This window comes from Sander lucioperca, chromosome 11 (genome assembly GCF_008315115.2).
Source record: "Sander lucioperca isolate FBNREF2018 chromosome 11, SLUC_FBN_1.2, whole genome shotgun sequence".
Lineage (NCBI taxonomy): Eukaryota > Metazoa > Chordata > Actinopteri > Perciformes > Percidae > Sander > Sander lucioperca.
In genome coordinates, this window is record NC_050183.1 from 3,167,722 (window position 1) to 3,189,792 (window position 22,071).

The window sequence follows — 22,071 nt, forward strand, 5'->3', positions numbered from 1 at the left end:
ATTGTAATAACATTTCATCTTGTACAATCATCAGGTCAAAAATTTGATTTACAATAGTGTATAATAAAAGAAACCTGCAAAACTCATGACATTCCCATCAGCCTGAGCTGTAGTGCTAATTAAGAAATGTGTGCATGCATAACTAAGCAAAGCATACTTTTTGTGCAGTTCCCCAGTAGGCAAATTGACACAACTAGTCAAGTGCATACTGCTGTGTTTGACTTGGCCTCAGCTGTCACGAATATAAATTGTTGACACATCTGATCCTCATGAAGATGATTCAAAAGCCTGTTGTACAATCCAAACATTCATTATGCAAACACAGACATCAGATGAGTGGATCTCTGCAAGCAACTGGGAATACCCCAAATGCTTACAGTAAGTCATGCTACAGTCTACAATATTCTAGAGTCAATATTAGCCTCAGAAGGAGGTCAAACATTTCATTTAATTAGTGATAAATTAATGTTGCTTCAGCAGAACAGCTCAATCTCATCGAGCAGACTGCTAACATTTTTGTTTTTTAATCTGAGGCACATGTCATGAAAAAGGATTAACAGCCTGAAAATGACAGATATAAAGGCCGCTGAGCTCATCTTCATTTGTTTCATGCTGCTTCAAGGTAAGGTGGGGAGACATTTTGACTATCCACAAAATAGGCAAAGACTACGATCTGTTAAAAGCTGGTGCTGTACAGTAGGGAACCTGTTTTAAATAATCAATAATGATAAAGACTTATTTAAAATATACTGGTTTGAACAAACAGATTAATATATGCCAACAGTTTTCTTAAATTGCATTATTTTATTTAAACGTTTATTTTGGTTATTAAAAGATTATCAAAGCAATCTGATTAAAAACCAGTACCCTACTAACTATCTAATAAACAATTTATAAGTTGTTAATGGCTTTACTTATTTTATTTTGGGGGATTTTTATGCCTTTATTATGCATGCAAAGGTAAGCTATAATGAATGTGTTATTTACTAATAGTTGATAGACCAGTTGTAAGTAATTAATAGGAACAATGCTTGGGTTGCCAGGTTGTGGACAAACTATCTGGCTGGTGTTTATTAACAATTAATAAAGCAATTAGTTACAACTTAGAACCCTTATTATTTTATTTTCAGATGTATTCAGAGGCAATTTAGTGACTGAAGCCCTAGAATATTTTCTCCTACCAAACTACTGAAGCCAAGAAAAGCCACGTAATTTAATTTTTTCTCATTACCTCTGGGTCACATGTTTATTATCTTTTCATACTCTATTTTAAGAAGGTAAGAGGAGTCTATGTGGTGACCATGATCCACCCAGCCATGGACAATCAAGTGCACCCACTCAATGCAATAATGACCTTTTGTTTTTTCAATATGATTAGCCTGTTGTCATGAAAAAAAAAACAAACAGGATAATTAATTTCACTCAAAAAGCTATTGCAACAACAGCCATTCTTGACTTCCCTGCCATCTTCAAATTGTACAGCAGACGAAGAAAGATCCGCAATGCTTCTGTGTCTATACCAATAAAAGAACTGGGACTAAATACTTCCATGTGCATTTATATGAGCTATCTCACAAATTTTGTTTTGTACTTTCTCTTTAAACACAGGTTTTGTGGCATCATTGAACTGCACCAGCCCAACTCCTGAATCCTTGGTTGATGTCCTTGAGAAGAATGTATTCCCTAAAAAACTAGTGCGACCTGTGAAAAGCTTTTCAAGTACAGTTAACATAACTATTGGTATCACTGTGGTGGGAATTATAGGAGTGGTGAGTCTACAAAAACACATAGTCATGCCTGCACATGAGCATGCATAACTTTTTAATTTAAGTTCAACATTCATTGATTCAAATTCATAATCAATCTGTATTACTGGCTTAAAACATGTCTCACCTACAGGATGAAAAATCCCAAACCCTAACAACACTCTTATGGCAAGTTCTGGTAAGTTCCTCAGAGCACTGACAAAAGCATCAATACATTTGGAAGTGTTTGACTACTTACATCCATTATGTGCAGATTTCCTATGTGATTATAGCACATTTCAAATTGTGATTGTTTTTGTTTGTAGCAAAATAAGCACACCCAAGGTTAGGAGATGTATCTTTTTTTAATTTACCACTGGGGGGCACCAAAGTCAGATATTTGTTGTATGATTTCTCTAATAATTTAAAATGAAACATGCATGTCTACTTGTTTAAATTTTCTTCGTCTCACTTTGCTGGACCATTTGCCATTGCATTTCTTTAAACCAATCACAATCGTCTTAGGCGGTGCCAAGCACCGGACAGAGCTACTGGAAAATAGTCATGCTAGAGAAAACTCAGATTAGACAGATAGTCTAGCTAGCTGTTTCAGTTTACCCTGCAGAGATCTGAGGATCAGTTAACCATAGTCCTCATAAATCCACAAAATTAAATAAATCCATTAAAATTCCAACAAAAAAGAAAGCAGAAGGAAACGGAAATTGGCGAAAATACATGCATCCGGCAGAATTTCCTGCGGCACCGGAGCAATCCCAGAAGTAGAACGTCAAGGATACAGACTAAAAGTTTCTAAACTGGAATAAACCAAAAGTTCATTGACTTGTTATTGTTCATTAACTTGTGACGAAATAATTTTTGTGCAAAACCTCTTGTATTTTTTTCTTCCTAAAATGATGGTGACGGTTGGTGATGGTTTTTGGGATATTTTTCTTTGTTGTTGCTGCTGCTCGAGTCCTCACTAAGACCAAGAAAGTGGATCACCACTCCAGTACTGAAGTCTCTACACTGGCTTCCAGTGCCTCAAAGAATTGATTTCAAAATACTTTTGCTGGTTTATAAATCACTAAACAGTTTAGGGCCAAAATATATTTCTGATCTGATCAGTATGAACCACCCAGACCTCTCAGGTTGTCTGGGACAGGTCTGCTTGTTGTCCCCGGAGTTAGAACTAAACAGGGGGAAGCAGCGTTCAGTTTTTATGCTCCACATATCTGGAACAAACTCCCAGAAAACTGCAGGTCTGCCGCAACTCTCAGTTCTTTTAAATCAAGGCTGAAGACCTATCTTTTTGATGTTGCCTTTCTTTAAATAACTGTTCATTTCTTATACTGAAGTTGCATTGTTGACACTGTATGACAATCTATATAAGCATATAAAGAGAAATTCCTATTTTATCTGCTTTTATATATTTAACTGTTTTAATTGCTCTTAAATTTTTTAATCTGTTTTCATGTAAAGCACTTTGAATTGCCCTGTTGCTGAAATGTGCTATACAAATAAAGCTGCCTTGCCTTGCCTTGTGTGACATAGCTGAAATGGTTGCCATACATCACATCTGTGTTGTTTTGTTTAATGTAGGAGTGGAACATAGAGGGACTGAGCTGGGATGAGGAGGAATGTGGAACTACAAGAGTCTCTGTCCCTCGAGAACAACTTTGGGTCCCAGACATCAACATCGCAGAGTAGTAAGTTAGTTAGAAAGTTATTATTGTCCAAATCAGAGAAAAGAGCCTTTTAGAAAAATAAAAACCTGAAATGTCAGCACTTGGAAAGCAATCTTGCGCTGTTTACGCTGTAAACCTGAGAGCAGAGAGGTAAACCTCCATGTAGGTACAGTATCACAGGTGTTTGATACTTTGGAGTTTAAAGGAATCTACTTTAAGCTCCTTCTAGTCCATTTTATGCTTAAATTGATTATATTTTAGTATACCTCTAAAAAGACCAACTCATTTTATTCAAACACAATACAACTTTTAAAGGGGTGACAGAATGCAAAACCGAGTTTATCTTGTCATAGTTGAATTACGACAGTAAAATAGGCCCATAGTACCTCAAAGTCCCATTGACATCCCTTTCCTATGCAAATCTCACAATTTGAAACTGCTGCTGAAAACGGGCGAATTGGAAGTCTATCGGTAACGTTAACAGACAGTGTGTGTGTATGTGTGTGCGTGGGTGTGTGTGCGTGCGGTGCGCAGCGGTGTGTCTGTGTGTGTGTGCTGCAGGGCAGCTCTGTGTCTGTGCGTATGCAACCAATCAGCGCACAGCTTATCTAAATATTCATGAGCATACCTTATATGGCAGAAAACCTCTCATTCATTCTAAAGCCATTTCACAGTGTTGCTTTAGGGAGCATAGAACAGCACCCGGGCCATTTTCAGCCCAACCAATGTTACTATTAGGAGACCTTAAAGGGGTGGTTCAGAATTTTGGACATAGGACATAGGACCTCATTTCCAAGTTAGCCAGTGTGTTATTTATCAGTGGAGACCGTTTTCAACACTTTTCATCCAGTCCTTCCAGTTGCAGAGTTCACTGGTGCTAGGCTAGCGCAAGTCAACAGTATCTGCTAGCCTGCTACTAAAAACAATCTTAAACACTTCACAGTACACCCGAGGCAAATAAATTATAACACCAGACTATCGATGTAAAGGTCTGTGTTGATAGAATAATGTTAGGAATAAAACTACCCTTTATCACCCCTTTAATAAACAATGAAACTGTATGAGAGTGATATTGTCTTTGTATTCCTCGCTCCTTTTAAAATGCCTTGGATTAATTTGTTATTTACTAGTTTTAAACATTTTTTTCAATTTATTTTTTTCAGCATGGATGAAGACAAAGCTCCCAAAACTCCCTATGTGTACTTACACAACACAGGTCATGTATTTGATGATAAGCCACTCAGAGTGGTCAGCTCCTGCCGATTAGTAATCTACACTTTTCCCTTTGATATCCAGAACTGCTCTCTGACATTTGGACCATATCTACACTTTGGTAAGCCTGCTTAAATATAAAATACAGGTCTTAAAAAGTCTGATCTTTGAACTGCGTGACTTAAAAAAACATCACAGGATACAATGTCCATCTTCGTCCGCTTATCCGGTCTCGGGTCGCGGGGGTAGCAGCTCCAGCAGGGGACCCCAAACTTCCCTTTCCCGAGCCACATTAACCAGCTCCGACTGGGGGATCCCAAGGCGTTCCCAGGCCAGGTTGGAGATATAATCCCTCCACCTAGTCCTGGGTCTTCCCCGAGGCCTCCTCCCAGCTGGACGTGCCTGGAACACCTCCCTAGGGAGGCGCCCAGGGGGCATCCTTACCAGATGCCCGAACCACCTCAACTGGCTCCTTTCGACGCGAAGGAGCAGCGGCTCTACTCCGAGCTCCTCACGGATGACTGAGCTTCTCACCCTATCTCTAAGGGAGACGCCAGCCACCCTCCTGAGGAAACCCATTTCGGCCGCTTGTACCCTGGATCTCGTTCTTTCGGTCATGACCCAACCTTCATGACCATAGGTGAGGGTAGGAACGAAAACTGACCGGTAGATCGAGAGCTTTGCCTTCTGGCTCAGCTCTCTTTTCGTCACAACGGTGCGATAAATTGAATGTAATACCGCACCCGCTGCGCCGATTCTCCGACCAATCTCCCGCTCCATTGTTCCCTCACTCGCGAACAAGACTCCAAGGTACTTGAACTCCTTCACTTGGGGTAAGGACTCATTCCCTACCTGGAGAAGGCACTCCATCGGTTTCCTGCTGAGAACCATGGCCTCCGATTTAGAGGTGCTGATCCTCATCCCAGCCGCTTCACACTCGGCTGCGAACCGATCCAGTGAGTGCTGAAGGTCACAGGCCGATGATGCCATCAGGACCACATCATCTGCAAAAAGCAGCGATGAGATCCCCAGCCCACCGAACTGCAACCCCTCTCCACCCCGACTACGCCTCGATATCCTGTCCATAAATACTACAAACAGGATTGGTGACAAAGCGCAGCCCTGGCGGAGGCCAACTCATATACAATGTAGCTTTGTAAATTCAACTGTTAAAAGCCCTTTGAAGTGTTGAAATAGTGTGTGTGTGTGTGTGTGTGTGTGTGTGTGTGTGTGTGTGTGTGTGTGTGTGGATGGATATTGACATAATATAATGTGTGGCATCTAATAACTCCAAATAAAACTGTACAATTAAATGTTATTCAAGCTACGGACATAAGGATGATTCAAGGCCCCACGCCTGAACAGATCCTAAAGGAGTCCCAAGATGTGTTGCAGACCAATGGGGAGTGGGAGCTCGCAGGTATCAGTGTAGCTCCTTCTACCTTGGCGTTAGATGATGGAAGCTACTCTGAGATCAAATACTATGTAAGCACTTTTAACTTTTCTAATTATATATTATGATCACTTATTTTGAATTGTTATAGCTGAACATAATTCTCCACCATGCTGCGTGCATACAGTATAGAGTAATCATAGTATACAGATGTAGCTGTGAGTATAGAAGTATTAACATACTTAACCATTTTATACAAACAGGAAATGACACAATATGCGCGCCGTCGGATGTCAATCAAACTGCAACTGAAGAATGAAACTGCTAATTAAATTCATCAATGAGAAAGCTAAAAAAATAATCTATGTTTGTATTGTGTTCCTTTAGCAGTTTCATCATCATCCACAATAATTTTGAATTTTTTCCAGCTGTGAGAAAAACTTCATTTTCTTTTGTTTGTTGGAGAATAGTGTCTATAAAGAGCACACACAAATATCAAGTGGCTTAAGCATAGGGGGGTAAAACAAACCATCACCAATGAATAAGGAACTCTCTGCTGAGTTCAATGATACTTCACACAAGGGTCTACCTTAAACGGTTAAAATGTTATGAAAGGGGGCGTGGCTTAAGCATAGGGGGCGGGCCAAACCATCACCATTAAAGAAGAAAGTCTCTGCTGAGTTCATTGATAACTCACATAAGACTCTACCTTAAACGGGTCACCAGTTATGAAAGGGGGCGTGGCTTAAGCATAAGGGGCAGGTTAAACCATCACCAATGAAGAAGGAACTCTCTGCTGAGTTCAATGACACCTCACGCAAGACTCTACCTTAAATAGTTCACCAGTTATGAAAGGGGCGTGGCTAAAGCATAGGGGGCGGGGCAAATCCTGACCACTGAAAAAGGAAGTCTCTGCTGAGTTCAATGATACCTCACACAAGGGTCTACCTTAAACGGTTCAAATGTTATGAAAGGGGCGTGGTCTGAGTAAGTGGGTGTGGTTAAAGTATACAGGGCGGCTCAGTACCACATGTCGACCACACATTTTAAGTTTCATATAAATCGGATGATGTTTGTCATATAAGGCGCATTTCCTGTTGCCAGTGGGGGGCACTATGACCAAAAGTCAATATTGGCCTGTAGATGTCCTCAGGCCTCGACCCTTGTCAATCGTGAGAGATTTCGGGCAGATACAACGTACACTCAAGTTACAACAACTTCTTTGTTCATCGCTAAATACTCAAAATGGCCGCCATGCCACGCCCACACCGTTTGACGAAAAGTTTTTCTTCTAATAACTTTTCATCTTTAAGGTGTTGAGATGGTACCGACCAAGTTTGAAGTCCATCGGATGAAATCTCTAGGAGGAGTTCGTTAAAGTATAGCAACTTGACTTCTAGGCCTACTTCCTGTTGCCACTAGGGGGCGCTATGACTTTGAGTCAATTTTGTCGGGTACATGTCCTCAGAGTTAGAGTCTTATAAATCCTGAAAAGTTTCGAGCCCATTGGACAATGTACACTTGAGTTACACCCACTTCCTGTTTCGATGGTGAAACGCACAAAATGGCCGCCCCGCCACGGCCACGCCTTATGACGAAAAGTTTTTCTTTTCACAAATTTTCATCTTTCATGTCTTAAGATGGCACAGACTGAATTTGAAGTTCATCGGATGAAATCTCTAGGAGGAGTTCGTTAAAGTACGACATGTGGAAATGGCCAAAATCTCACTAATTTCGAACTTTGAAATCAAAATGGCGGACTTCCTGTTTGGTTTAGGGTATGGCTCCAATTATATTTTTTGTACATCTTGACATGTTACATACGTGTACCAACTTTCGTGAGTCTACGTTAAACGCACTGCAGGGGTTCAATTTATTTCACTTTGTAGGGGGCGCTAGTGAGCCATTTTTGTGCGCCTATCCCCGAAACCCTTAAAATACGTAAATATTTACCAGACATGATGCGACCGCCAATTTTGGTGAGTTTTAGCATATGTTAAGCCCCTCAAAAAGCCAATTCATTTGGTGTAATAATAATTCCTTTCCTTCATTGCTGATGGTTTGGCCCGCCCCCTATGCGATTTTGAGGGGCTTAACATACTCAAAAACTCACCAAAATTGTCGGCTGATCGAGCCTGGTGAAAATGTATGTATTTTAAGGGTTTCGGGAATAGGCGCACAAAAATGGCTCGATAGCGCCCCCTACAAAATAAAAAAAAAAGAGCCCCTGCAGTACGTTTAACATAGACTAACAAAATGTGCTACACATATGTAGCATGTCAAGATGTACAAAAAAGCTCATTGGAGCCATACCCTAAACCCAACAGGAAGTCCGCCATTTTGAATTGAAAGTTCGAAATTTGTGCGATTTTGGCCATTTCCACATGTCGTACTATAACGAACTCCTCCTAGAGGATTTCAGATTTCATCCGATCAATGTCAAATTTGGTCTGTGCCATCTTAAGACCTTAAAGATGAAAAGTTATTAAAAGAAAAACTTTTCGTCATAGGGCATGGCCGTGGCGGGGCGGCCATTGTGTGTGTTTCGCCATCGAAAAAGGAAGTGGGTGCAACTTGAGTGTACATTGTCCAATTGGCTCGAAACTTTTCAGGATTCATAAGAGTCCAACCCTGACGACATCTACATGCCGATATTGGCTCAAAGTCATAGCACCCCCTAGTGGTAATTTTAGCCAACTAATTTTAGTTGGCCATTTTGAACATTTATCAATGAATGAAGAAGTTATTGTAACTTTAGTGTACATTGTCATATCTGCCCGAAATTTCTCACGTTTGACAAGGGTCCAGCCGTTTAAGGTAGAGTCTTGTGTGAGGTGTCATTGAACTCAGCAGAGAGTTCCTTCTTCATTGCTGATGGTTTGGCCCGCCCCCTATGCTTCAGCCACGCCCCCTTTCATAACTGGTGACCCATTTAAGGTAGAGTCTTGTGTGCGGTATCACTGAACTCAGCAGAGACTTCCTTTTATATTGGTCATGGTTTGGCCCGCCCCCTATGCTTTAACCACGCCCTGTTTCACAGCTAATTAACTGTATTACGTAGAGTCTTGTGTGAGGTGTCACTGAACTCAGCTGAGAGTTCCCTTTTCATTGGTGACGATTTGCAGTGTCTGAGTGCCATGCAAACGCACAGCCGCAAGGAGTGGCGTCCGCCAGTAACCCTGACGTGCAAGGAGGTGCGAGGGACCGTCCAACGCTGCTTGCAGCTTTAATTTTATATACATAATTGAACAGTTTACTTAATACAGTAGATAAAAGAGGAATTATCTAAATAATCCAAACATGTTTTCTGAAAGGGTAGTGCACTGGGGGGCTTGGACTCATGGCTTGGACAGATTTTTTATTTTTCTGGCTTTTAAAATGCCATACACATCCCTCTAAAAAAAAATTGCAGGATAACACACTTTCAATGTGACAAGATAATTCTTTTTGCATCCGAGTTCAGAAAGAAATGAAGATAAATGCCCTGACTATAAGTCTGACTAAAATGTTGAGGCCTTGTACCTGTGTCTTTTCCCAAGATCATTCTGAGACGTAGGCCGATGCGCTATGTGGTGAACCTGTTGATCCCCAGCTGCTTCCTCATCACAGTGGACCTCTTCAGCTTCCTGCTGCCTCTTCAGACTGTGGACCGGTCCTCCTTCAAGATGACCCTCATCCTGGGCTACACCGTCTTCCTGCTCATCATGAATGACCTGCTGCCTGTCACTGGGGAGACAACACCTCTCATCAGTGAATGACACCTGTGATATTGTTACTGATTTTATTTCAGAGAAGGTTGAAGGAACATGCATGTATCTTTATAAAATGCATTGCTGCACATATGCTCCTGAAGCTCTTATGAGCTGCTCAGTTTACACACACACACACACACACACACACACACACACACACACACACACACACACACATACTGTAGGCAACTGAACAACTCAATGGTACAAGGGAGGAAAGTGTTTGTTGTTTAAATTTCTGGATATGGACTATTGCCGCAAGTTGCATCACAATTCATAGCTCAGTCAAATCTGAACACGCATATATATGATATGTGATGACAATTTTTAGATTCAGTCTGACTTATGCTTAGCGGGGATATCATTATCCCCGATGTCCATCACGAATTAAAGTCCAAAAATGTAATTCTAAATTAAAATTCTAATTTGTTCCCAATGGTGATGGGGATATGTTTGTGCTCTCAGAAACTGGATCTTCCACAGCAGCTCTACAACCAGAATGCCAACCTGCCACTGGGTTCCACCCTGAAAACACTTAAGTGTTTACTTAGATATGGTTGTGGTTCAAAGACACCTCCATGCAGATTATGTATACAAGGAGATGAATAACAGAGGCCTGTACTACGAGGCGAGATCAACATGTCCTGGATTTATTTCATTTACCCGGCTTCACCTAACCTAACAACCGCGGTCCCGCATAAGCTGTATCACGACGCTGGTTATCAACTAGTTCAGTCAACCCAGATTTTTCCAATCTAGAGACGCGCGCGTTCACATAAAAGAGGCGGTGTTTGCGCACCACGACCAATCGCAAACATCTACCAGAGCCGCATATTTTACATAAGAAGAGCAAACTATAATTCTACATGAATATGAATAACACAGACACGGTTTTGCAGGCAAAACGCAATACAGTCGCTGCTGCAGGAGGAAAGCTGGCAAAAAAAATAGCCGACGCTGTAGATGCGTAAATCACACCGCTTATCAATATCACTTCCCCATCAGTCAGGCCCAAGATCTGACCATAATTACACTTGTACTTTACATAAACTGTCGTTTAGCCTATTATTTCAGTTGCAACCTTGGCAGTGGGAAGCCATCGTGAGAGCAAATAAAATATATAAAAACATAATTCAAACTGATGTGCGCATTGGCAACACACGGCTCAAGAAGCTGAGCCGATATGTAATTCCCTCCCATTACAATCTATGTATTTCATAAATATACACATCAGGGAATGCTAACAGAGTTGTCGGTCTCTAAATGCTTTAACTTTTATGTGCGCACCCCTTTCTCCCCCTCTCCCCCTCTCCCTCTCTCTCTCTCCGCCCACCGAGCTCCGCCTGATCTTCTAAGAACGGTGACGCCGTTATCAGTCGAGTATTGATTGGTCAGTAGGCGGTGCTTTTACACCAGTTGATCTCTGATCTCCAATTTAACCTGCTCCCGACCAGGTTAGGTGTTCAGCATAAGTTACCACGGCGATTGAACCCGGTAACAAGTGATCCACCTTCGTGATACAGAAAACCCTGGGTTGAACCTGAAGTTAGCTCGTTAACGCCAAATCTTGCTTCGTAGTACAGGCCTCTGGTTTCTCAGGCTTCAATGTAAACAGCATTTCCTAAATAAGATTATAACTAGGATATGACTGAAGATGGTTAAAACGGTTATTGGCATGTAAAAGAAACAGCATACTTAATGAAAGGTGTGCTGAATCCTCCCTGTTTTTGTTTCCTGCAGACGTTTTCTTCTCCATCAGCCTCGCTCTAATGGTGGGCAGCCTGTTGGAGACGGTGTTGATCACTAATATCCAGTGCAGCTCCAGCCAGTACAGTGCGGTGCCTCGCTGGCTCAGTGTCCTTATGCTACGATATCTAGCTGTTGTCGTTTTTCTCCCTCGGAAGAAAAAGAGCAACCAAACCACTGTCTTCCTCAACCCATCTCTTAGAGGTATATTATTATTATCAATAAACATTAACTAAAAGACATGAAAAGTTTGACAAGAGTTGAGTTGAGAGTTGACAAGTTTATTTAGTTTGACCCCCAGTTTGCAGGTAGTTGGTGGAGAGATCCTTTGTAGCACCAAGTGACATTTAATGGACAAAATAATTGATAGGACTACTTATAAACTATATACACTAATACTATTTATATGAAATACCAGGCCTGTCAAAAGTGCTTTATCTTTGTCAACTAAAGTTTTATTTAAAGGTGCCCTGCCACACGTATTTCATTACTTTGTGGTAATGTCTGAAGTTCTACCATGGACTCTGTAACATTTTTTGTGGAAAAACCTTGTTTCAAGCCATTCTAGCGTGTTATAGAAAGCCTGCAGGAAGACTCAGCTCAATTTGTGCCAGTTCTTATTAATATTCAACGAGCTAAGCTGCTTGACTCTGATTATCTAACAGCTAGCCAATGAGAGCCTGGCTACCAGCATCCTTTATCCAGTGCAACTGTGCGAGCTCATGAATAATAATGAGCTCAGGCAACACCACGTCAGACTGACCAGCTTTTGTAATTGGCCTGATTTCTCCGTTTATTTCTTTTCAGTGGCTAGAGCTGACAGAGGAGGTATCAGTTCATTTTCACATTCATGACATAACACAAACACATGTGGACCTAAGATATTTAAAAAAAATGCAAGTGTGGAAGAGCACCTTTAAAAGATGACCTTTCCTCTCTCTAACTCTATTTTTCAACCTTTAGAGCTGGGTCTCTTTGCCTGGCAAGTTCTGTTTCCTTTGACCAACTAAAGTCCTCTCAATCACAATACTTGGTTACATCTGACTCAGGGTGTTGGTGATCTGAGGTAGGCTATGTCCTGCACAGTGTGTCAGGGTTGGTGAAGGTTTGGACCCAAAATCAGGCAGGACAATAACAGGAACTAGAGACCAAACTTTACATTACATTACATGTCATTTAACTGACGCTTTTATCCAAAGCGACTTACAATTAAGTGCGTTCAACCTTGAAGGTGCAAACTCCAGACAACAAGTAGTAAGTGCAAGTACATTAGCTTTAAATAGGTAATAATACAAAGAGCCATATGAAAGTGCAGCATCAAGAAAAACATTTTTTTTCTTCTTCTTTATCCAAGGTGTAGTCGGAAGAGATGTGTTTTTAGCCTTCGGCGGAAGATGCGTAGGCTTTTGGCCATCCTGATGTCAATAGTTCATTCCACCATTTAGGAGTCTGGACAGCAAACACTCGGGATTTCGTTGAGTGATTAGTTCTCCCTCGCTGTGAGGGGGCAGCAAGCAGGTTGGCTGATGCAGAGCGGAGCGGGCGGGTTGGGGTATATGGTTTGACCATGTCCTGGATGTATGCTTGTGCTGATCCGTTCGTGGCCCTGTATGCAAGTACTAGTGTCTTGAAGCGGATGCGGGCAGCAACTGGTAACCAGTGAAGAGAGCGGAGGGGCGGTGTAGTGTGAGAGAACTTGGGGAGGTTGAAGACAAGTCGAGCTGCTGCGTTCTGTATGAGCTGCAGGGGTCGGATGGCACATGCAGGCAGGCCAATCAGGAAGGAGTTCCAGTAGTCTAGACGTGAGATAACTAGAGCCTGAACCAGAACCTGAGCCGCCTTCTGCATTAGAAGGGGACGTATCCTTCTGATGTTATGCAGCATGTATCTACATGATCGGGTAGTTGCAGCGATGTTGGCAGTGAAGGAGAGTTGGTCGTCAAGTGTCACACCCAGGTTTCTAGCAGTCTGGGTGGGGACTACCACAGAGTTGTCAATTGTTATATTCAGGTCTTGGGTAGGAGAGCCTTTCCCTGGAAGGAAAAGGAGCTCAGTCTTGTCAAGGTTGAGTTTCAGATGGTGTGTGGACATCCAAGAAGAAATGTCAGTCAGAGAGGCCGAGATACGTGCTGCTACCTGAGTTTCAGACTCCGGAAAGGAGAGAATTAGTTGGGTGTCATCTGCATAGCTGTGATAAGAAAAGCTGTGTGACTGAATGACTGAGAGGGTTGGTGTACAGAGAGAAGAGGAGGGGACCCAGGACTGATCCCTGAGGAATCCCAGTTTTGAGTGGGCAAGGTTCTGAGGTAGATCCTCTCCAAGTTACCCGGTAGGTTCGGTCTGTCAGGTAAAATGTGAGCAAAGAGAGCGCAGAGCCTGAGACACCCAGATCCTGGAGTGTCGAAATGAGGATCTGATGGTTCACTGTGTCAAAGGCAGCAGAAAGGTCAACCTATTTATTCTCCAAGGAATACAAACTGGAAAACTAAGATAGAACAAGAGAAGTAGCAAAAGATTTACGACACACAAACTGACAAAGAACAGACAGGTAAAAATACACATGGAGCTAATCAGAAGACGAGGCACAGCTGTGAGTGGACAGGAAACAGGATTAACGAGGGAAACACTGATTTGGTAACAGACAACGAGGACTGGCAACACAAGGCATGCTGACGAGGCTAGACACAAACAGGTGTACAAGGGAAACATGCAGGGCTACAGAAACACATAAGGAACACCATGGAAAGCGCAGACAACTCAAAATAACACAATGAATAAAACAAGGAACATGAACAGAAGACCCCAAACTTTCAAGAAATAAGACACTGAAATAAAGACAAATAAAGAAACTGTCGCACTAGACCAGAGATCTTCAACAGGGGGTCCTCAGAATTACTGCAAAGGGACCGCCAAATTATTAATTTTTTTTTAAAGTTTCCAAGAAAATTAAAATACCTTAATATGAATCCAACATATTATTTGCAATAGTATTAGCAAATATAAATATAAATCCGCCTCACAATTTGTGAATCAACCCCACTGATTACTGACCCATAGGTAAGATAGTCACTAAGATCCACAGATACAGTTAATTCAGTTTACCAAGGATTCACTGTGCCACATGTATGTTTTACATTAAAACATGATTTATAAAACCATGCCAACAATTATTATTTTAATAGCATAGTATTCTATGCACTAAATAGGTATTTATAAAGGCTTTAGGCCGCCCTACATGTTATTGTAGGCCCAGCTTAATATGCAACTTAATTTGAAACAATATATGTAGTAGGGGGTCCCTGCGCCGTCTTTCTTTTGCTTAAGGGGTCCTTGGCTTAAAAAACCTTGAAGACCCCTGCACTAGACCAATGGCCACAGAGCAGGACCATGACACAGTGGGCTTGAAAGGTTACAAATAGTGACAATAAATGTACTAAAGATTATAGATGCCAATATTATATTGGCATCACACCAATTTTGAATCCTATTTGTGTGTGAGTAAATAGAATTCAAACAAGCTTGTCCCTTTTTTTTTGACAGAACCAGCAAAGAATTCCAGCAACACCGAAATCTCAGCGATTCATCTTCAGCGCGTCTTTGGTGATACACCGCCAGTGAAACCCCCCCCAGAGCCGTCCCTGGATGAACTGAGGAAGCTGAGCAGAGATCTCCTGGCCATACGCCTCCAGGTAGACAAACACTTCCAGGGGAGCAAAACCTCGCAGGAATGGCAAATGATCGGGATAGTGATCGACCGTCTGCTGTTTGGCTTGTACATTGTCTTCATCGCTGTCAGCTTCATTACCATCATATGTCTCTGGAGCAAACATTATGCAGCATGATTTAACCAGAGGGTTATACGCATGATTGACATATCAGCAGTTTATATGCTGTATTCTGAGATGTGGCACATGTTGATAACTCTATCAAGGAACACAATGTAAGTTTCTGGATCTTGAGAGTTGTATTTGTCAGAGATTTGAAGAACATGAATTTTTATATATACAGATGGGGTTTTAGCTTTACATGCTTTCATTTCTCCTTGCATTGACTACTGTCTAACACCAACCAAAATGGTGGTGAAAGTTGCTAAACAAATGTTTTTAACCCTTGTGTTGCCTTCCCGTCGACCATGCAACGTTTTGTTTTTCTGTGTCAAAATTTGAAATAAAAACTTTTTTCCCAATGTTTTGGTTGTCTTTTTTGACATTTTTGTCACTTTTCCCAATGTTTTGGAAGCTTTTCCAGACGTTTTTGGGAAAAATCCACATTATCTTTTTGGTGTCAGTTTGGTTGAAAGAAATTTTTTTTTTCTTTAATCTGATATTTCTCTACTGATTATGGAGTTTTAATAACAGCATAACACCAAAAATTGCCCATGGTTCAACAGCAGAGCACATAATGCTGGAGAACAGAACAGACTGAAGCTCCCACAGGTGGAGGTGTTAAAAAATAAGATGGGTGAGTGGTTACCGGAGGTGTGGAACAACAAGTCCTGTGCTGTCCTAGGTGTGTTAGTGATCTAGATCCAAATGCAATATGTATATGTGTGTGCATGTCTTGTCCATTTTTATTTATTTACAGTATTTGTGAGGATCAAATGTTACGGGGCAGGTAATTGTTCATGAAGGCTTTTTAAATAATAGTAGTAAAAGTGCAGGTCTAAACACATTTGCAATATTGCAATTTAAGATACGAGTTTGAGAATTAACACAAACACAAACAAACTTGTTTTAATGAGGGAACTAAATGTGCATTATAACCATGTTTAATGGTGACAAGGCTACAACCTAAAAAAAAATCTCTTTTTTTCAATTGTTTCTGAAATCATAACTGTATACTGTAGGTTGCCTCTCATTATAACATGTATACTACAAACCCTAAATCATCCACATCATTGTCTACAATGTATATATGGTAAAAACAGCAGTAATATGATGTTTTTTTTAACTGGTCTTAAAACAAGCCACTATAAAAGTTTCGCAGATAGTAGGCAAACTTTGATTTCCTGCACTTTATGTTTTTATAATGATATTTAGGCCATTTAATCATTAGTTCATGATGAATAAAAATGTTTGAGGTTGAAGTTCTATTGAAATATTGTCATATATATCCACTAGATGGTGCCATCGATTGATGGTTGGAGTTTTGAGGTATTTGAGTATTTCCATTTTCTGATACTTTGTACTTGTAATACTACAATTCAAGTGCTAAATTAATACATTTTATTTTACACACAAGGTACCCCCAGGTTTCCACAAGTTAAATTTAAGACTTTTTAAGACCTCTTTTAATACCATTTAGAATGAAATCTAATACCAACTTCATGAACATACTGGCAGAAGTATGTAGGATATAATGGAATATCAGAAAGGATTTTAGGCTATAAAACTAATTGTTTACCAAGTACTTGAACTTAATACATATAGTGTGGTACTCAACACATACATGCTTTGTGACTAAACAATGAAGGAGTCATTTAATATTATGAAAGGACAATTGAAATGTTAGAACTTTGTGAAAGAAATTTAAGACTTTCTAAAGAAATTTAAGACTTTTAAGGCCTTAATTTTCAAATATTATATTTAAGACATTTTAAAGACTTTTAAGTGTACACAATAGAAAGAGGGTGGGAATATTTTTTTTTCTTGTTCAGCATGTTTTGACGACAAAGTCAGCGCTACCTTACTGCACACTCATTGCATATGTAGTGGTTACTGAAGATAACATACTGTTTTTGTTCCTCACATTTTATTAAAACTGAGAAGTACTTGATCAGTTATATATCAGATATATCTATACAATAGATTGTGCCAAATAGCATATTATGATTAACTGAACTGGCAGCTTAGTTGAATGAAGAAAAAATCTAAATGTAGTCTTTTTCAACGACCTTCAGTTTAGAGATAAAATGATTGGTCAATTAATCTGCAACTTTTGTAATAATCAATTAGCTGTTTAACTTGTTTTTCAAACAAAAATGCCAAACATCCAGTGGTTCCAGGTTCTCAAATGTGTGTATTTGGAACATTTCCACATTTTACATTAAAATAAACTAAATTCTCTTTTGGGCTGTTCAAGAAGTCCCATTCGGCTCTGAATAAAAATAATTGTTAATTGTGGCCCTACTTCAGCTTAGCGTTAATTAGCTTAATCTTTTTGACTCAACTTTTCTATCAGCACACAAAAAAATAACTCAACAGTCTGGCCAGTATTTTATTGTCAACATACTTTCAGAACAAAGAAAAATTGACACAAACAATAATTATAATACCAATAATTTTTAATAATAGACACTTTAATCTGTAGTGCACTTTAAACCTCCGCACACCTCTATGTTAAAGGCAGTCCAAAGACAAACCATCTGCTGAGTTGAGGAGGCTTTTCAGTGGGGTTGATCGGTCACTTCGTTTAGGAGCAGTGAGCTAAAGAGTTCAGTGTTTTCTTTAAAAACCGCCTGGTTCAAACTAAAGACACAGGGGCAGCTTATCTCTTTAATACTCGTCCGTAAGGCCGTAGGGGAATGAATATCACATGATTTGCTTTAAGTAGTATCTCAGGAGAGTGGTTACCTCGTGAGGGATCATACACATAAAGCAAAGCCTGTTGATGTTGATAAGTACTCTGGAGACTAATCCATTAATAGATTGGTACACAAAATTGTACTTCCAGGGTACTAATCCAGGGTAAACGTTTTGATAAAATGAGTGGGTTGCATATTTTTCCCACAACTTTATACCTATCATTAACTATGATATTAACTTCATAGATTATACACCCCCCCCCCAGCCTCAAGAAAAATAAAAATTCCAGTCCAAAAAAGTCCAGTAAAGCCGTAACAAGTGAAGTCTTTAAAATGTATACTAGACAAGTGGTTTCCAGACTTTAGGGGTCCCAAGACAAACCTGATGGGTCACCAAATGATTAAAAGTGCCAGAAAGAAAGATAGAAAAAAATTGTTATGTAAAGTTTTCTCATTTTTGTCTGGCTTCCACACAATTTCTGTTTTATTCCTGTGAAATACTGAATACTTTTTATTTTGGGGGGGCTCTAAAAATCCTTCAAATAAATAAATTTGGTTCAACTACTGAGCTTTAGCAGAGCTGCTATGCAGATTTTTTACAGAGCCAGGCTAGATGTGTGATATGCTAACATAAGCTAACCAGCTACTGGGCCCAGCTACATATTTTCCAAGAACCTAATATTCTTTAAAGTGCAAATAAGGTTGGGAACCACTGTAAACTAAGATCTGTTGGAGGAGAAACCCCATTTAAGTATGAAGAATTTGAGTACAAGAAGTGATTAACACATTGAGAATTATTTTGCTGCATGTTAAGAGTATTACTCATTAAATTGTGCTTCTTTTATTTTGGACTGAAACCATGTAGTGCAACCCAGGTGACAGGAGCTTCATAAAAGAAACATTTCACAGTGAAGATTCATGTTCTTACAACGAACATCAGAAAAATACCCAAAGAGTGACGTCCCAACCCCACACACACCACCACAACAACAACAGACAGAACAGTGCAATTAACTCGACTCTCTATTATTCCAAAACTTACGTTAGAAAACAAGTGCTGATTAGGCTGGTGCAAACCATTTGTGCATGGACACACACACACACACACACACACACACACACACACACACACACACACACACACACACACACACACACACACACACACACACACACACACACACACACACACACACACACACACACACACACACACACACACACACACACACACACACACACACACACACACACACACGAAACTCCAGTTCTATAAACTCAACTTTCCAATGTAACTCCACTAGCTCTACCAGTCTAAGTTCATTGGTCCCAGAGGCACATACGCATGGCTAAAATCTTAAAAACAGGACAGTAAGGAGCGGGGAAATGAAAGGATTAGTTAAGTATCTTCCATAATTTCAAATAAAAAAAAAAAAAAAGTCTTTTTACTTGCCATTTGATTTTTTTTTTTTTAAATAGATCCTGCTATTTTAGGTCACAAAAACAAACTTCAGCTAAGCCAGTAGCCAATAAAATTAACAGAGTTGAAGCAGTTGCCAGAATCTGCAATTGTAGCAAGGAGAAATATCAAACCTGGTTACAATAGTCGTTTTAAATACTAGTTTTCCTGATCTACCTAAATCCCAAATATATTAGTTTTACCACAGAGGAACAAAGTGCCAAGACATTTAATGAATCTCAAGCCCTTTTCGCACACTTTTGTCACACACCTGTCACAATGTCTTTTTTGATACTACCACTAGTAGTCACCAAAGTCAAAGTTTCTTATGTGCAAGGAAATGTCATTAAACAATTATTTAGGAATTCAATTTTGAGGATGAACAAATCTCAAGGTAATGAAAAAAAATGTTGGAATATTTTTAAAACCATGTTTCCTTAAGGAAATCCTGATTAGAAACACATACACACAACATTTTCACGGAAAATCGACTCCAAGTGCGTGTGTGAAAGGGGCTTAGCTTACACTAAATGCATTTAAATCAACAGATTTTCCAAAAACAACTGATGCCCTGATGTAGTAAAAACTCGCACACCTGGCAATCTCTAGAGATCAAAACATTTGTTCGCTGTATTGTCACCCAGGTCTGAGAGGACTGGAACGGAAAGAGGTGGTCAGTGACTACAATCGGGATTGCATTGTGCTCTTCTTTTGTCTTAGAGTTTCTTCTGTGAGCAGCACTAGGGCCCACCTCCCTCGTCTTCTTGTTCCTCCATGTTTTTGCGCGCCATCCTCTCTCTCCGCTCTGCCAGCCGCCGACATCGAGGACAGTCTTTACCCGTCCGGAAGCAGCTGCGATGGTAACAGGCATGACATTCTGTAAAGGGGGAACATCACAAAAACAGGAGTCAGAGATGTTAACACTTCAAAGCAATTACAGCACAAAAGAAGATTAACAGTATTCACAGAGAGCAGCTCCCTTCGGCTGAACCACATAAGGCTGCATAAACGTTAAACCAGTTAAACCAGTTTGCTGATAATGAGAAGTGATGTCTCAACAGAACAGCCAATCACAATCAGACCCGACGGAGGCAGGGGAGTATAAAAGACACAGAAGTTACAGGCAGCATGGCAGAAGGGAGGAGGAAGGAGGCATGTTAGATGGCTGATACACTGGGAGACACACACCACACCCTAAACCAGTTCAGACACATGCTATTCTTCCACCAGTGCTTTAAAACTCTTCAATGTCTTAACAGATAGTTAAGACTGCAATGATTTCACTGAAATTATTTTGGTTTCCAAAGAATTATATATTGAAAGATAAGATCAAATGAAAGGCAAATCAACTTAAAGAAATTGTGTTTATTTCATGTTTACATAAAGATGAAGCTTAAATAATAGCAACTAAAAGAATAAATTACACATTCATTCTTAAACATGTAGTCACCTCACAATAATGAGACATTCTTCCTTCAACAAAAATCTAAATAAAAACATTTCCTCTAAACTGGAGAAAGAGTCTACATTTAAATGTAACACTTCACTGATTTCGCACAGGGAGATGAACTGATTAGTGAAATCAGCTGAAGTAGTGTTTGTTGGGGATAAAAACTCCCATTGGCTCAGAGGGATTCTTGACCAAAGCACACTGAAATAAACGAAAAAGTAAATAAAAACGAAAAAGTAAATAAAAAGTAAACGTTTATGAGTAATACACCACTTTGGTATTGTTGGTCATCCCTGTAGCCTAGAAAAAAGCAGTTGAGAGCTCAGAGCTAAAGAGAAGGAAACTGGACCACTGATGACAGCTTCAGTTATCAGCCATCATGTATCCCAACACCTCTGGGATCAAAGCCAAAAGACATCCACCACCAAATAGCTGCCAGATAATCTACCCTCCATCAGTTGTGCAACTGCGCAAACATCAGAACCAAAGCAAAGAAATACCAACACCACTTTAGTGCAAAGGACTTGCCAAAATGTGCCAAATGAGATCAGAAGAAGTGTACAAAATGTTTCAAACCACAAGTCGGTTGAAAGGTGGTGAAAAGTCAGATTAAAGTGAGGCAGAAATATAGAGGTAGGACAGTACAATACATCCGATTGAGCCGAGTTTACAGTTCTTACAACAGTAAAATACTTGGGGAAATCGAGAGTAAGACGAAAAGAACAATACCACTCTCATATCGGTCTGCTAAATATGAAGCTACAGCCAGGAGGAAGTCACTGCACCAAGTCAAGAAATATGTTTTAATACTTTGGTTCTTGGAAGGATAAAACTAACAAGATATAACATGTTAAATCAGTGAACAAAAAAGTCAAATCTGCCAAAAATGTTCAGGATTGTAGGTGCAGCCCTACAAGGAAGTATTTAAAATCTACAGACTATAAACAACGCCAAAAACGAGTGGATTCTGACAAAATAAAACCTACGTAAACCTACAAAAACTATATTTACTTTATATGATTAGAAGAGGTTAAATAATCCTGAAGCCCTCAATAAACGGTTATCAATCAGTCAATATCTGGACAAATACAAGCCACTGTTTTATC

At 40.0% G+C, this 22,071-nt stretch overlaps 2 protein-coding genes and 1 long non-coding RNA gene across 9 annotated transcripts in view; 1 reads left to right on the top strand and 2 right to left on the bottom strand.

Moving 5' to 3' along the window:
* Window positions 1-333: 333 nt before the first annotated feature.
* LOC116055222 (5-hydroxytryptamine receptor 3A-like) lies at window positions 334-15,680 on the top strand. 2 transcript variants are annotated; one of them, XM_036007226.1, is made up of 9 exons: window positions 334-622; window positions 1,609-1,769; window positions 1,900-1,944; window positions 3,345-3,451; window positions 4,594-4,763; window positions 5,967-6,127; window positions 9,575-9,785; window positions 11,528-11,737; window positions 15,074-15,680. In XM_036007226.1, exons 1-9 carry the CDS (start codon window positions 568-570, stop codon window positions 15,373-15,375), a joined length of 1,422 nt encoding a protein of 473 aa, XP_035863119.1. In that variant the 5' UTR covers window positions 334-567; the 3' UTR covers window positions 15,376-15,680. The 2 variants fall into 2 exon arrangements, with proteins under 2 accessions (XP_035863119.1, XP_035863120.1); XM_036007227.1 differs by having other exon boundaries at window positions 15,080-15,680.
* Window positions 9,652-14,133, bottom strand: LOC118496249. The gene is made up of 4 exons (XR_004898780.1): window positions 13,986-14,133; window positions 12,491-12,686; window positions 11,483-11,683; window positions 9,652-9,761 (listed from the first exon to the last, which is right to left on the bottom strand). It is a non-coding gene; the product is annotated as an uncharacterized LOC118496249 (long non-coding RNA).
* A 2,055-nt stretch (window positions 15,681-17,735) lies between the features above and the next one.
* The window catches only part of rubcn (rubicon autophagy regulator), a 33,492-nt gene continuing 29,156 nt past the window's right edge, over window positions 17,736-22,071 (bottom strand). For all 6 annotated transcript variants that reach the window (XM_036007225.1, XM_036007220.1, XM_036007222.1 and 3 more), the window contains one exon: window positions 17,736-20,392. In XM_036007225.1, the coding sequence (XP_035863118.1) occupies window positions 20,256-20,392 (137 nt within the window). In that variant the 3' untranslated portion in view covers window positions 17,736-20,255. The remainder of the gene's footprint in view (window positions 20,393-22,071) is intronic.

Excerpts from the sequence above, each read along its gene's own strand:
- LOC116055222 (XM_036007226.1), top strand. The coding sequence starts at position 568 with ATGACAGATATAAAGGCCGCTGAGCTCATCTTCATTTGTTTCATGCTG. Across the intron at positions 6,128-9,574 it reads ACTCTGAGATCAAATACTAT|ATCATTCTGAGACGTAGGCC; the intron begins GTAAGCACTTTT and ends TCTTTTCCCAAG. Across the intron at positions 9,786-11,527 it reads GGAGACAACACCTCTCATCA|ACGTTTTCTTCTCCATCAGC; the intron begins GTGAATGACACC and ends TGTTTCCTGCAG.